Source organism: Festucalex cinctus, chromosome 17 (assembly GCF_051991245.1).
Source record: "Festucalex cinctus isolate MCC-2025b chromosome 17, RoL_Fcin_1.0, whole genome shotgun sequence".
Classification (NCBI taxonomy): Eukaryota; Metazoa; Chordata; class Actinopteri; order Syngnathiformes; family Syngnathidae; genus Festucalex; species Festucalex cinctus.
In genome coordinates, this window is record NC_135427.1 from 20,611,841 (window position 1) to 20,627,603 (window position 15,763).

General features: G+C 43.8%; 1 protein-coding gene across 8 annotated transcripts in view; it reads right to left on the reverse strand.

The window, feature by feature from the left end:
* Window positions 1–1,408: 1,408 nt before the first annotated feature.
* LOC144004493 (dedicator of cytokinesis protein 3-like) overlaps window positions 1,409–15,763 on the reverse strand; it is a 94,298-nt gene continuing 79,943 nt past the window's right edge. For 7 of the 8 annotated variants that reach the window (XM_077501663.1, XM_077501659.1, XM_077501665.1 and 4 more), the window contains 6 exons: window positions 11,634–11,706; window positions 11,452–11,552; window positions 7,989–8,064; window positions 7,799–7,921; window positions 7,584–7,670; window positions 1,409–5,568 (listed from right to left, as the gene is read on the reverse strand). In XM_077501663.1, the coding sequence (XP_077357789.1) occupies window positions 5,519–5,568; window positions 7,584–7,670; window positions 7,799–7,921; window positions 7,989–8,064; window positions 11,452–11,552; window positions 11,634–11,706 (510 nt within the window). In that variant the 3' untranslated portion in view covers window positions 1,409–5,518. The remainder of the gene's footprint in view (window positions 5,569–7,583; window positions 7,671–7,798; window positions 7,922–7,988; window positions 8,065–11,451; window positions 11,553–11,633; window positions 11,707–15,763) is intronic. The other variant, XM_077501661.1, reaches the window with a different exon arrangement.

Here is a 15,763-nt window from a genome sequence, read left to right on the forward strand (position 1 = left end):
AAAGGCAGCCATGGAGCGTGTTGTTCTTGCTCTAGTTTCAAATGTGTAAGTAATCGGCTTCATTTTTTTATCAAAATAATCATAAAAAATTGCAAAAATCGGGAGGTGATCACTTATATCATTAATAAGGAGTCCACTTTCTATTTTAAGGTCAATTTTATTTGTGAATATATTATCAATTAGTGTAGCTGTATCGATTGTTATTCTACTAGGTTTTATAATAACAGGAAATAAACTATTACTATACATCATATTTATAAAATCAGTTGTTTTCTGATGTCCATTAGGATTTAATAAATCAATGTTAAAATCACCACACAATATTCGCAATTTTTTATCATTTGTATAACTAAGGATATCTGTTAACTTATCGTTAAATGTATCAAGACATGATCCTGGTGTCCTATATATACAACTTATAATTACGTTTGATATATTTTTTATGTGAACTTCAATAGTTACACATTCCATTACATTATCCACAGTAGTAGTTAGATGTTCAATTTTACTACATTTGAAAACCTTATCAACATATATTGCAACTCCTCCTCCCCTTCTGTTTTCCCTATTCATTGTAAACAATTCATATCCTTCCATTTCTATATCGCTTATTTTCTCATTATCAAGCCATGTCTCTGATATGGCTATAATTTGGAATTTATTTATTTTACTCAAGCATTTTTTAATTTCTGTAAAGTTTTTATATAGACTTCTACTATTAAAATGTATGATTGAGAATGCACGAAAATCCTTACTTACATTTACATTGAATTGCTCATTAGTGTGGTACTCGCAGGCAAGGTCATAGTTGTTACTACATAAAAATTTATCTGGGTCAATGCCATTTTCTGGATCAGATGTCTTATGTTCCGTATAATCAAATATTTGTAATTTTTTTGTGTTTGGGTATAGATTTTCCATTCTAGTATTTGTCAACTTTTCGTCATCAAGTGTATTGTGTCTTCCTTCATTTTATTGATGAGTTGTGTTGGTGCACAAAGTTAGCAGGATAATTCATGCTACCTTTGTTTTGGTTTAAATCATCGAAGCTATTTTTTGTGGACAATTATTGGATAAGTCAAGCGTGTCAAAAACATCTCCCACCTCCATCCACGGCGACTACAGGACCCAAGGTTAGTCACTACACGGTGTAAATTAGAAAGTAATAATTTAATTCAAGATATTAAAAGCTAAAAGATGATAGTGTCAATTCTCATGTGGCTCGCCATTGCGTACGACTACCTGAGACACGAGTATTATTATTACACTTATTTGTAAATTGGGAGAAAGTAAAGCATAAGCGCTCCAAGGCTATTAGAGCTATTTACTTTCAACGATTTCTTTTTATCCTTACGGAGAACACACCGCAGTCAGAGTGAATTGGGCTTAACAGTGACCAAGGCAAGGCAAGGCAGGCAAGGCAAGTTTATTTGTATAGCACATTTCATACACAAGGCAACTCAATGTGCTTTACACGAGGAAAGACAACACATAAGCATCAAAAAACAGTAGTTAACATTCAGAGGAAGAAAAATAAATAAAAATAGGTTACAAACTAACAATCTTAAAACATTATTCAACAAACTTTAAAAAATTTAACATAAGAAAGTTTAAAATGATAATGATAAAAATAAAAAATAAAAATAATAATAATAAAAAACACTTAATTAAAGCTGTTTAAAAGTCCCTAATCAAAGGTATAAGAAAAAAGCAAAGTTTTTAACCTGGATTTGAAAGCATTTACACTCGGGGTTGACTTCACTTCTGTTGGTAGCCTATTCCATCTGTGTGCAGCATAATAGCTAAATGCAGCCTAACCATGTTTGCTTCGAAGACCAAGACCAAGGGCGAAGACGCCCCAAAAGTAGTCTTGACAGGGGCGAGGTGCTCACACCGGGAACACAATTCTTTTAACTGGCCAGCTAGCATGCCTACTACATTCTTAAGCTCCGCCAAGGAGGCTTCATTTTGCCTGACCCGTCTCCCTTGGCTGTCCAAAGCACATCTCAACCTTACTGGGTCTACGGGATTCACGATGGTCGGATTATTCTGTCAGGTCGGCCTCAGTCGATAGAAAAGAGAATCCCAAAAAAATGCAGGCCCAGAAAGGAAAATACAATTTAGATGTTTATTTACAGAAAAACTTGAAGAAAACCTTAACAGAAAGTGCTGACAAACATCCAGGAAAAGTAACAAAAATTGCGAGCACAAACGCTGGAGGAAAACACGAACCCAAAAAATACTTGCAAAAGGTAAGATACAAAGGAGTAACAGAAAACACTTGCAAAAAGTATGCAAGGTAATAAATACTAAATGGAACAAGGCAAATATGCCACCAATCAATTATAACCAAAAGCGCCGTGGACATACACGTGAACACAAAAGCAGAAATAAGACTATGACTATAAACGTGGCTATGAATCAAAAGGTTGCAGAGAATTCTTGTCGCTAGTAGCAGTGAGAACGGAATAATCCGACATTGGACTGCTGCGCCAGGAGCCTTTTTCAAGTCCACTAATTGCTGATTAGGCAATGTACCCCAGGAGGAAACGCCCACTCACATGACTGGGAGGAGAGGGGAAAAAAACAAACACTGAGAGCAGTGAGACCCCGGGTTTACACCGGATGCGGTTGCGATGCGGTTGCGGTGCATTCCGGCGACGCAAGCAATTAGATTCCATTCATTCGAATGGTGCAGTTTACATCGCTTGCGTGTGCGTTGCGTGTCGACTGCGTCTCAGCTGCGGCGTGCCGCAGGCCTTCCGCAAGGATAGACCTATTTTCTATTTTTGCCGGACGCCGCAGCGGTAGGCCTCCGGCAAATGGCAAGCTAGCACAAAACACATCGAGTGGGACAAGAAGACCGACGCAGTTTCAAAATAAATTTCCGGTTACCTTTCAAGATAAAACACTCGCCAGCTCCTATTTCGCAAGCATGCTAGCAAAACGTGATGTGGGCGTAGACGGGCCTGGAGTTAACGTGCGAGGTGCTCATTCACGGTTTAGACACCAGCGAACATGGACGAGGAGAGGTTTATATTGGAGGTGGAAAGCCACAAAATGATAAAAGTCCACCTCTCTTTCTGCTTCTCTGTTGAGCACAGACTTTCTGTGTGTTTGTCGTTGTTTTTAATGCCACGGTCACGCGAGACACGGCGGGAAGTGGTCGGCGACGGAGCTGCCGGACCGCAACTGTGCTGAGCCGGTGTGGATTGGCCAAAAAATTGATGCGTCAAGACGCACCGCACCGCAGCCGCACCGCACACGCAACCGGTGTAAACCCGGGGTGAGAGTCTACCATGTTTTGTAGTTTACATTTCACTTTACTTCATTACATCATTCTACATTTCATTTCACTTCCTGCTTTCACATCCTGCACTTCTATTGTTACTATTTATTTTTGTCTACTCTGTCTTGTTTACATTTAATTTCATTTCTAGCTCTTTCATATTACACTTCACTACACTACACACCCTCTTCTGCTTTTCTCTTTTTTTTGTACATACCCTGCTAATTCAAATTGTCAAGCCCGACCTATAGCCAAATTAACCTTCTTCCACTCAACAAGCCGTGGTCCCAAGTACCAATAAAACAGGCCAATGCCTGTTCAACAGGCCAGGATATGGTCATTAGCTGCTTTTCCAACAACAAGCCCAGGATCTTTGAGTTCTGGGTAAAGGGAGTTCTTGGTTGTAAAAGTTCTGCAGGGAATTTATAATTGTGTTTCCACAGCGTCTTTGAGTTCTTGGTAATTAATTCAAATTAGTTTGATGAGCCCAGCTGTTGTAAAACCACACCCTCAAATTTGTCCAACCAATCAGCCTTGGTCATTGCAGTCCGCCCCCTCAAAGTTGCTGCCTGGCTCAGAAAGACCCTGCTGCATAGATAGCACTCGGGTGCCCCCTGGGGAATTTAATTACCCCGGTAATTGTTGTTGGTGGAAAAACGCGCAAACTTCATTTTACCAAGGTAAACTGAAAAGTTCTCCAAAAGTTCCAGCGGTGGAAAAGGGGGTTGGGCAGGAAGGACATGAGTTGCCCAACCATCCAAAAGCTGAGGACATCTCGCTTCCTTTGCAGTATTAATTAAAGAATTACATCATGTTCATCCTCAGCTTATTGGATGGGGCTGTCAAGCAGGTGGGTGACTCATATCAAATCAATTACTGTATTTAAAAAGATAATGATAGAAAAATATGTAAATCAGGTATGAATGTAAATAAATTTTTAGATGTGTATGTACCTATGTGCGTGTATGTGCATGTGTGCCCACATATGTTCAATACTTAATGTTTGGGAATTGACTGTATTGTATATGGTGGGCTTTAATTTCACTCTCGCTCTTCTTTTCTTATATGTCATGGGTAAGGACTTACAACTCATACCAATATATCTGTGCACGTAGGATAAACATGTTTTGTTTATTTTAGATTGTTTCATTTTTATATTAGTAAGAACAACTTCGTATATTATTGTGATAGAAGTATTAGGGAGTAGGACTAGATAAGTTTTTGTACTTCTTCTTACTCCTTTTGAACATGTAAATTATGATATGACAATTTGTTTTTTCTTTTCTCCTTTTTTTAACTTCAACTTCAACCTTAAGCAGTTGTCAAATGAGGTGGGATGTATTAGCCAGAAGCAAAGCCAATATTTATTTGGATGGAATGGAAAGGGATAATTTGCAACAACTGAAAAGGGTGGTCTGCTGATTGTGAATAAGCTACAGTAGTTTAGACACTTTGGCCTGAGCCATCGTAACCCCCCAACCGCCCAAAGACAGCGCCATCTGATGCCCAACTTTTGCAACAACATCAACATACAAAAACTGAAAGTCAGCATCAACCAGGGCCATCTATTCATCAGTATCAAACTCAAGTTGTGCTTGTCAGTGAAGAAAACGGAACCGAATGTGCGCATGTTTACCGTCCAACATGCACATCTGCACTCATCATTAACGAGGACAACTTATTGAAAAACAAATGAACATCACAAAGTGTGGACCTTATATAAGGTAATGTGGGGGGGAGCAGGGGCCTTATTGGCGATCCACCAGCGGCTGTTACTTGAGTTTAGTTCTTGGCACAGATGTCCCGTTGAACATGTGAGGAGAGGAGAGATCACTTCCGAGCGAAGCCATACCACGCCACTCGGGCTTGTGGCTGACGGATGCCGGCAAACGGGCGCTGTGACTCGTCGCATGGAGTGAGTGCGGGTGCACAATGCTTTTCCTCTGGGACACGGGCTTCACTGAGGTCAGGTTTGCATGAGAGCAGGAGGGGCCTGGCAAGAGGCAAGTGAGTGGGGATGTAGTGGAGATGTTGGCAGCGTGTCCTTCTCCGCAGATGGACAACCCTTGAGACTGGGGGTCGGAGAGGCTCGGACAAAGGGGGTCTGAGACGTTGCAGCTGATGACACAGTCCCCCTGCTCGGCCTGACTGTCTGCTGACTCGAAGGTGTCACTTGAATTCCTTTAGCTTGGAGTGAAGACCCCTGAGCTGCTGTCTGACAGGGTGGAGTTATTGCCATCCAGGATGGACAGTGGACTGGTGGGCAAGGCAACGGAACACTGCAGGGGAGAACCAAAACACAGGTAATGGACACCAGAACCACTAGTAGTCTTTTCATGGAAAATGAGAGGCACTTGAAACGGTCCGATTTGTACATTTCAAGGTCAACAGTTAGGGGCTTGACACACGGGAGGCGACAGCGAATTACGTATCGCGTCGCCTCCCATGTCAAACTGCACACATGGCAGGCGACAAGGTACTTGTCGCCGCATACGGGAAGCGACAAGCATTTGCGACTGATGTCACCCTCTAGCGCGGCTTGTTGACAACAGATTTGATTAGCTATTAAATTGGAGGGAATCATTGTAAACGGACGTCCCACTACATAGTTCGAGGATGAAGATTCACAATATATTACTGGAATTAACTGAACTATTGTTGCTAAGTGTCCTGTCACGGAAATCAGTGCGCGAAGTATCATATAAAACTGGATGGTCGGACTGCTAAAATAAGCGAAGTGTGCATCTGAAATTCAAGGTGCATTATGGGTAGCGGCGTGGTGCATTGTGGATAGGCGAAACTACCAAACGGTCATTGAAAATGAATTGGATCCAATGGAATCGGCTCTGATAGAAACATTTCAACTGCTGGAAAGTTGCTGTTTTTAACATACATAGCATGTGGTTTACTGACACCAGGGAAGTTGACTTGCAAGCTTTAAAGGCCAAGTATGCCGGTTTCACTCAGGAAAATGCACTTTTTAAATACAGGATGTACACACTTTAACTTTCTCTCAGTCTACACATCTGGGTTTATGTTAATCTTTGGTGGTGATTTTGTCCTAAACCCCCACACCCCCAGCCTGTATTTTGCCATTTTGTGTTTGTTTTGTAAACAGCGGGACGTTTCTGAAGAAAGACAGTGTTTACACCCCTCCAGCCAATCGCAGAGCGGGGTGGGGTGGCGTGTTGCAAACGGGACCGGGCGAACGTGTGTGTCGGCTGTGTGACGTCACTCCCGCGGCAATTTGAAAGCGCGCACGGATTATTATTTTGTTTCTCACTCACTCACTCACTCACTCACTCACTCACTCACTCACTCACTCACTCACTCACTCACTCACTCACTCACTCACAGAAGCTTACATGTGTGAATGAGTGAGTGAAGAATAAAAAAAGAAATCGGTGCGTGCTTTCAAATTGCCACGGGAGTGACGTCACGCAGCCGACATGTGCACCCGGCCCTGTTTGCGACACGCCACCCCCCGCTCTGCGATTCGCTGGAGGGTTGTAAACACTGTCTTTCCACAGAAACGTCCCACTGTTTACAAAACAAACACAAAATGGCAAAATACAGGCTGGGGGTGTGGGGGTTTAGGACAAAATCACCCCCACACGTGAAGAAAAGCCCAGATCTGTAAATTGAGAAGTAGTTTGTTTGTTTAAATCCTGTATTTAAAAAGTGCATTTTCCTGAGTGAAACCGGCAGACTGCGCCTTTAAAGTGTACAGCTATGCAAAGATTGTCACCACTCTAATCTCCGTCATTCAAATTGATAGGGTAGTTGGTAGCCTCGTTTTTCCCTCGCGCATGCGCAAACTTAATGCACCCTTCGCTTATTAGATCCTCCCATTTTGCCGTGTATCGAACTGTCGAGCATGCCCTGCGTTCATTGGCTCGTCAATGAAATCTTCGCTGATTGGTTGAAGCCTCAGCGATAGCCTCGGCGACGCAATAAAAGTTGAACTAGTTTCAACTTTCTAGTATCGCGTCGCGGACCTAAGCGTGCACGTCTACGTGGACACGCGCGATTTTTCACATGCACGAATGTCACGTGTCGCCGAGGGGGAGGGAGGAAGGCGATTTTCGCCTTGTCGCCTTGCTTCCATAGGAAATGAATGGAGAGGGCGCAACGTCGCCTCCCATGTGTCGAGCCCCTTAGGAAAGATGTTGGCATCACAATCAACAGCCTTTCACATTTTTACTTGCATATTCAACACCTTGTTGATGAAGGCTTTCCAGAGGGGTGGATGAGAAGGACAAGGATGGAGGGAGGTGGTGGAGGAGGAGAGTACCTTTTTTTAGGGAACGCACAGGAAGGTCAGGAGGGAGGTCAGGGAGTTGGCGGTGGAAAGCATCATAGTGCATCAACAAGTGTGGGCCTATAGGGGATGGCAGCAAGATGTCATGAGGAAGGCTAATGAGGATGCTGATGATGATGACAAGACTAGGTAGGGGGGCGGGGTTTCATTTGCCTTCATTTGCGCCTGAAAGATGAAAAGGGCCATACCGTGTGCTGGTGCATTCCGGGGGGGGACAGGAGGTGCCGTGACGGCGCCAATGTGAGCGGACACGACGGGAACCACTTCTCTGTTCGCGCTGTCCAAACTCCAACTACTGGCCGCGCTCACAACTGCCAAAGCAAGTAGAGTGTTGAAATGGGCACATGCGATCCTACGGCAGTCAAGCCACCTACCGACCTTTGGCAGTGAACGACAGGTTGGGGTCGCTGCACGGTTTACAAGCCGGACTGATCAGCTGATGGAGAAAGGCTGTCTGGAAAAAGGGAGAAAAACTCAACTCAACTTTATTTATAAAGTGCAAAGTTTGCCCTTTCAGCAAGGAGGGGTGCAACAGTTTCACATTTTGCTGTACAATTATAGACTGAGAAAAACACACACACACACACACACACACGCATCCTTGTACATATATCTTTGTGAGGACATCCATTGACATAATGCATTTCCTAGAGCCTTACCCTAACCGCAACCATCAAAAATGATTGCCTAAACCTAACCCTTACCCTAACCCCAACCATAACCCAATTCAAACCTAAACTCTAAAACCAAGTCTTGACCTTCAAAAAGAGGTCTTGCAAAGTGAGGACCGGCCAAAATGTCCTCACTTCACAAAAATGTCCTCATTCTGTTGGATAAAGACGTATTTTGGTCCTCACTATGTATTATGTACAACACACACACACACACACACACACACACACACACACACACACACACACACACACACACACACACACACACAGTTTTACAGTTGTTCTTATAAAAATAAAAATCACAGCATTCTTTAAAAATGTATATTTTTAACAACAATAAGTAACTGATTTTTTTTTTTTTAAGTTGCTGCCTTTTAAAACAAATACAGCAGATTCGACAGACACATGCTCTTAAAATAGGACATTGGGCATGTATAACAGGTGGACGGCATGCAGGGCCGGCCCAGGCTACAGGCGAGCTAGGCGGTCGCCATCTTGTGGCGGGGGCGCCAAATTGCAGAAAGGAAAAAAAATAAAATTTAAAAAACACAAACACAAAAAGCCCTCCCCCCCCCTCTCGTGTTTTCTAGCATAAAATGTTATATAGCAAATATATTTTATTGAGTTCCTTTTTTTTTTTAATTACTTCTATTTCAAATAAATGACTGTGAGTTCACGACCTGCTGTCCTGGCGCCCGGAACCTGACCCGCTGCTGCCGCTTACAATGAATGAAAGGTAGGGGGAGGGGTCGTATATCATCTCAGAGTGTAGTGGCAGCACTTTAGAAAGATAGATAGATGGTTGGAACACTTGTGTTGTTTATACATTGACATCGACAACAATGAAAAGGTCCAAGCCTTCAAGTGCTGCATTAAGAAAGCGGCGAAAGGAGGAGGAGGAAAAACGGGCCCAGGGTAGAGGTATGTATGTCAGTCAATCATCATTGTTTATAAAATAAACACGAAAATAGCGTTAGCTTCTTAGCTTGCTTGTAACTTGTTTACTGCACCATTACATCCATGCTAGTAGCTACTTTGCACACAAGAGTGGGGCAACGCTTGCTGAGTTTAAACTAAAACAGCCAGTAAGTCCAGATACCTGCAAATGGATTTGCACAAGTCATTGTTTCACATAACCACATTAATTTATTAATTTATTGAAAATAAGAATTATGTGCTGGTTTAATGTAAACATCGATATAGTAAATGCATTTATTTTTTTTTACCAGATGCGCTGAGAAAATATTTGCAGCCACAACAAGCACCTGCAGAAGCTGTGGTAAACAATCCTTCAGTGTCATCTTCACCAAAGGCTACTGAATGTAAGTGCATGGATGGTGTATTTAATACAAACAGCCATAATTTCTGACACTGTATTCTATCATAATGCAAATGGATTTGTTTTCCCTGCTTTAACACCAAAATAATTTGAAGTGATGTATTTTGTTTAATGTACAGCTGAAGCAACAGCCAGTCAAGCACCAATCAGCAGTACTTTGAGTGACACAAAGCTCGATCTGCTAGATCCAGGTGACTATTTCAGTTATATCAGCTATTGCTGCATCATGTACAGTGCTCAGCATATATGAGTATACCACCTTTGAAAAATGTAAAGATTTTGTTCAATATCTCCCCGCGACCCTTGTGAGGAATAAGCGGTCAAGAAAATGGATGGATGGATGGATGTTCAATATCTCAATAAACATAAGAACAATTTCCAAAATATTGACAAAATGTTTTCTGTAGAATATGCACTTGACTCACAACATGAAAGTAAGGTTGTAATAGGATGCATAGATTACAAAATCTTCAATTTAATCAAATTAACTAATGCAAAAAAAAAAAAAAAAAAGAAAAACCACAACAAAAACGACTACATCTAGTATTTTCTATGAGCTCCATGACTGTTACGGGTAGCAACATGTCTGCTAGGCCTGGAATTAACAATTAGCCTTTTTCTCGGGGTCTACTTATTTGTGCAATATGTACTCTAATAAATTAAAAAAACAAACTCTTAGCAGAGATGCAGTCATTTCTTACCTGGCCAAAATCCAATATGTCAAGCATGGAACTTTAGGTTTTTCTAGAGGAGAAAAAACTTAGAGAAATCTATCCCAACATGTGGGTAGCACTCAGAGTGGCCGCTACCATACCAGTGACTGTAGCATCAGCTGAGAGATGCTTTTCCAAGCTTAAACTAATAAAAAACCATTTAAGGTCTACCATGTCACAAGAACGGCTAACTAGAGTGGCACTTATCAGCATCAATCAAGAAGTATCCAGGCAGCTATCCTTTGACGCACCAATTGATGCCTTTGCTGCAAGGAGGTCCCGGCGTGCACTATTTTAAGTATTTGCCGTTATGTTCCTAAGTTATTTAGTGAAGTTTTTTTGCACACTATTCACATTATCTGTGAATCACCTTATTGCCAAAGTTTTACGATATATCAAAGTTTGTATATTGATACATTTACTATTTTTTGTATCTTACACAATTATTAATGTACATAGTGAAAACATTTTGAGGTTTTAAATACTGTCATTTTGCAAAAATTGCAATAAAAAGTTGCATTGCATTGTACTTCTGTTATTTTTCTTATTTTTATTTGTTTGTGGAATTTGGTATTTATTGTGTGGTGTGCTATTAAATATAATATATCTATAATTTTTTTGTGTGTGTGTTTTTTTTTTATGGGATTGGGGGGGGCTACCATGTACATTTTCGCCTCGGGTACCAAATCATGTAGGGCCGGCCCTGACGGCATGTACCCTCTTTTTCTTTCATCTTAACTCTTTGTCTGCCAGGTTCGCCAATTGCAGAACCCTACAAACAGACCGTATAGCGCCACCGTCGGGAATTGCTGAAAACTACGCTTTTAATGGGGAATTTACAGAATAAAGCCTTGGCCAGCTGTGGTCTCAGTTTTAAACTGATCCTGTACTGTAATGACTAACTATGGCCATTAGATGGCAGTGACGACTCTCTTGTGCATCATCTCTTTCAATTCCGTTCCATTTCAATCATACTAATGGTGAAATCTTCATCCACAGCCTTTAAACTGGCGATTTTGCAATTTACCACGACACATGTCGGCATGTTGCAGCCAAATGCTGAGATACATTTCTTGGGAGTACTGTGTGTGTGTGCGGGGGTACGTTTGTATGACCTGTTCTCCCTGGCTGAGGTTGTGGTACATGGCGCTGTTGGGTCGCTCTCGCTGCAGCGGCAACAGCATCAACATTTCCCTGTTGCTTCTGCTGCCTTTGTCTGCCACACAGGAAAGAAGACGAGCGCTTGAGTCAGATTGCATTCATGCAAAGCTGCTTCTCATATATGCAAAGTCTTTACCTTTGAGAGCCAAGCTGATGACGTGAGAAGGTGCAGAGTGGGTGGAGCTTAGGTTGGAAGAGCAGTGCTTTGCCTGCAGTCAAATGTTTGGAACATCCAAAAAAAAAAAAAAGTCAACATTCGCTTTGGCTTACAGCTCTGATTCATCTTTGACTTCAAATTTGTAGTAGAAGAGCTCAAATGCAAAAGCATGCAATTACAGTTTTACTTATTTTAGGGATGCACGATATCGGTGGCCGATATTTATCTGCATTTATCGATAAATTTGATGTCATACAATAATTTATGCAATGTTTGACATTTTCGAAATGTTGACTCCATGGATCATCGTGAAGGTGTTTCATTTGTGTGTGGCATATTCTCCACTTAACTTTCATTTGTGTGCATATTTTAACAGTTCTAAGTTAGGTAACATTTCTTTTGATGAGTTCAACTGTACATGTTTGCATTGATTGAATTTTGACCTTAGAATCTTGGCTAACATGGGATCCAGCTCTTTTTCTTTTTAAAATAAGTTGTGCCATGGCCAGGACTCCCAAGGTCAATTGCTTGGACGTCCTGATCCGGTCTTGACTGGTCTGAGAGATTCGCTAAAGACTTTAGCCAACCAGTCAGCCTGTCCCACAACCAATCCCCAATGCTGACGCATCAGACTCCGGGGTGGCAGCAGTCCTGTCCCAGCGCTCCCCCGACCGGGGACTTCACCTCAGCTTTAAGTCCAAGACCAGCCGCCTCTCACTCCAGCTCCGGCAGCGTCTGGCCAGCGGCTGCCACCTGCTCCTGTTCCGACGGCGCAATCCCTGCGGCCACCTTTACCCTTCATTTGGCATCTCAGACGCCCTCCTGCTTGACCCGGCCAGGACACGCTCGTATGGCGTCTTGCCAGCAGGATTGCTACGACCTTTACGCATTCCATCACGTCCGTGGTCACAGGTATCATTGGACTTTATTACTGGCATCGCTGCTACCCGAGGCAACAAAGTAATACTGACTGTAACAAAAATTAAGTTAAGTTATTAAGTTAAATAAGTTAAATATTAAGTTTGAGTCTCCTTCAATGAGTCACTGATTATCAAATTAATAGTTAACAATTATTAATAATTAATTGAACTGATTTCCCTTACACAATGTTTCAATGTATTTATACATGGTAGACTTACAGTAGGACTCCAAAGTATATTTGTATTCAAGTTAATTTTGCAAACAATTATGAGCTTACCGTTTATCGACATCTGGGCTTTCCAAATTTTGGTGTATCGGTATCAGTTGAAAACAGCATTATTATTTTTTGCTCATATCGGCTCATGCCTATTAGTAAATTTTCCCGGTGTGTCTGTGAAAACTGCTCCTTGCTCTGCAGTTCGTACGCATTGAGACCCGGCATGCCGCTTGGTGAGCGAAGAGCTACTAACAAAAGTATTTTTGTCATCCAGCATAATAAACATATCCTTTAGGTATACATATGACTGTTATTATAAAATGCAAGTAAATTAATGTAAATTATCGGGATACGTATCGCCTTTAAGATCATGTATATGTATCGCGATACGCATCGTATCGTCACCCCTGTATCGTGATACGCATCGTATCGTGACCCCTGTATCGTGATACATATCGTATCGTGAGGTTGGCGGCAATACCCAACACCAACTTTACACCAACCTGCCCGCAGCCTCTGGCATCAAATAAATGTGTGACACCTTCAGCAACTTTGACTAGAGCAGAAAATATACTTACAATGTGCGACCAGGGGAGCCAACACACTGGACAAGGTTTATAGTAACATCAAGCTGGGCTACAGGGCCAGACCTGCACCACATTTAGACACTTCAGACCATATTACTCTACAATTAATCCCTGTTTACACACCGCTCCGGAAATCCTCACCCACCATCACTAAAACTACAAGGATGTGGCCAGATGGTGCTTCCCAGCAGTTGCAGGACTGTTTCAACAGCACTAACTGGGACACCTTTGAGGACGAGGACCTGAATGTATTCATGGACACTGTACTGTGCTACATTAGGAACTGTATTGACATAGTTACAGTGGAAAAACGCATTAGGGTCTACCCCAATCAGAAACACTGGATGACCAGAGAGGTGAAGCAGCTGCTGAAGGACAGAAATACTGCAGAACTGGCGACTGGGCTCTTTACAGCACAGCTCGCGCCAACCTGAAGAAAGGCATCAGGAAAGCCAAGGTGGATTTTAGAAGGAGGATCGATGGACACTTGGACAGCAACAACACCAGGCAAGCATGGTTGGCAGTCCAACACCTCACCAACTACAAACCGGGCACCAGAGTGGCTGAGGGCGACAGCGAGCTGGCAGAGAAGCTTAACATCTTCTTTTCTCACTTCGAGGCTGAACCATCAGTAGCAGCTACATTGCCACCAGCATCCAGCAAGGAGTCCTGCCCTCACAGTCGGGGTACATGAGGTGAGTAGTACACTAAGGGGGATCGATCCACGGAAAGCAACGGGCCCCGATGGCATTCCTGGGCGCGTATTGAAAGACTGCGCAGACCAGCTGGCTGTAATCTTCAAGATTTTCAATCTGTCACTGGCACAATCTGCAGTCCCACCCTGCCTGAAGACCTCAATTATCATCCCTCTACCCAAGAAATCAACCATAACCAGCCTCAGCCTCAATGACTTCCGGCCGATAGCTCTTACGCCGGTGGTGATGAAGTGTTTTGAGAAACTGGTTAGGAGTCACATCATGACCTTCATAACCCCCATCTCAGATCCATACCAGTTTGCCTACAAGACTGTTATGTGCCGTGAGGCAAAGCAAGGCCAGGACCCAGGATGCAGAGTGAGAGACAAAGTCCACAGTTTATTGTTCACAAAAGTATCAACAGAAAATCACCTTGCTCAGGGAAAAAGTTCTAGAAAACAAAGTAGCAACCAAAAATCACCTTGTTCAGGGATGAAGAAACACTAAAGCGCAAAGTAGCAACATAAAACACTAGGGACCAAAGTAGCAACAGAAAGAGCCGTCTTAGTAGACCGGTAGAACGAGAAACAAAAAACCACTACAAGCCGGAGACCAGGGACTAGAACACAACAAGGGTGTGGCAGGAGGAGACAAGCAAACGTAGCAGGTATGGCAAGGGAATGTTCCGGCACAGAACCAAAGGAGGGGCTGGTTAAATAGGTTGTTGGCTCATCAGGCTGATGAGCCTCAGGTGTGGGAGCAGGCCTCTGCCTGCGAGGTTGGCGCCGCCTCCTGCCACACTCTGGAACTGCTAGAGAGACAACAGAACCATCACAGTACCCCCCCCCTAAGGAACGCCACCCGGCGTTCGACCAGGCTTTTCAGGGTTACGGGCATAGAACTCACGCAGCAGTTGCGGGTCCAAAATGAGGGCACGTGAGATCCAGGAGCAGTCCTCCGGGCCGTACCCCTCCCAGTCGACGAGATACTGGAACCCCCTGCCCCGCCTGCGGACATCAAGGATGCGATTCACGGTGTATGCAGGGTGTCCATCAACGATCCGGGGAGGAGGTGGCGGTGGGGCGGGTGGCTGGAGGGGGCTATCCACGACCGGTTTCAGGAGAGACACGTGGAAAACGGGGTGGATCCTGAGGGATGACGGGAGCCGGAGTCGGACAGCATTCGGGTTGATGATCTTGTCAATGGGAAAAGGGCCAATGAAGCGTGGAGCCATTTTGCGGGAGTCCACTTGAAGGGGCAGGTCACGTGCGGAAAGCCAGACACGCTGTCCCACTTGGTAGTCGGGGGCTGGGGTTCTCCTCCGGTCAGCCAGGCGTCGGTTGCGCTCCGCTGTCCTGGACAGCGCTGCTCGAGCCTCCCTCCAGACTCGTCTGGCACGGCGGAAGTGGGCATGGATGGACGGGACGGCAACCTCGGACTCCTGGCTGGGAAACAGAGGGGGTTGGTAGCCCGAGGTCACCTTAAATGGGGACATGCCTGTGGCAGTGCTGATCAGCGTGTTATGCGCGTATTCCACCCATGGGAGGTGCGCGGACCAGGAGGCAGGAAGGCGTGAGGCTACGCAGCGCAGAGCTGTTTCCAGGTCTTGATTTGCACGCTCCGTCTGACTGTTGGTTTGGGGGTGGTAGCCGGAGGAGAGACTGGGAGAGATCCCCAGTGCCCGACAGA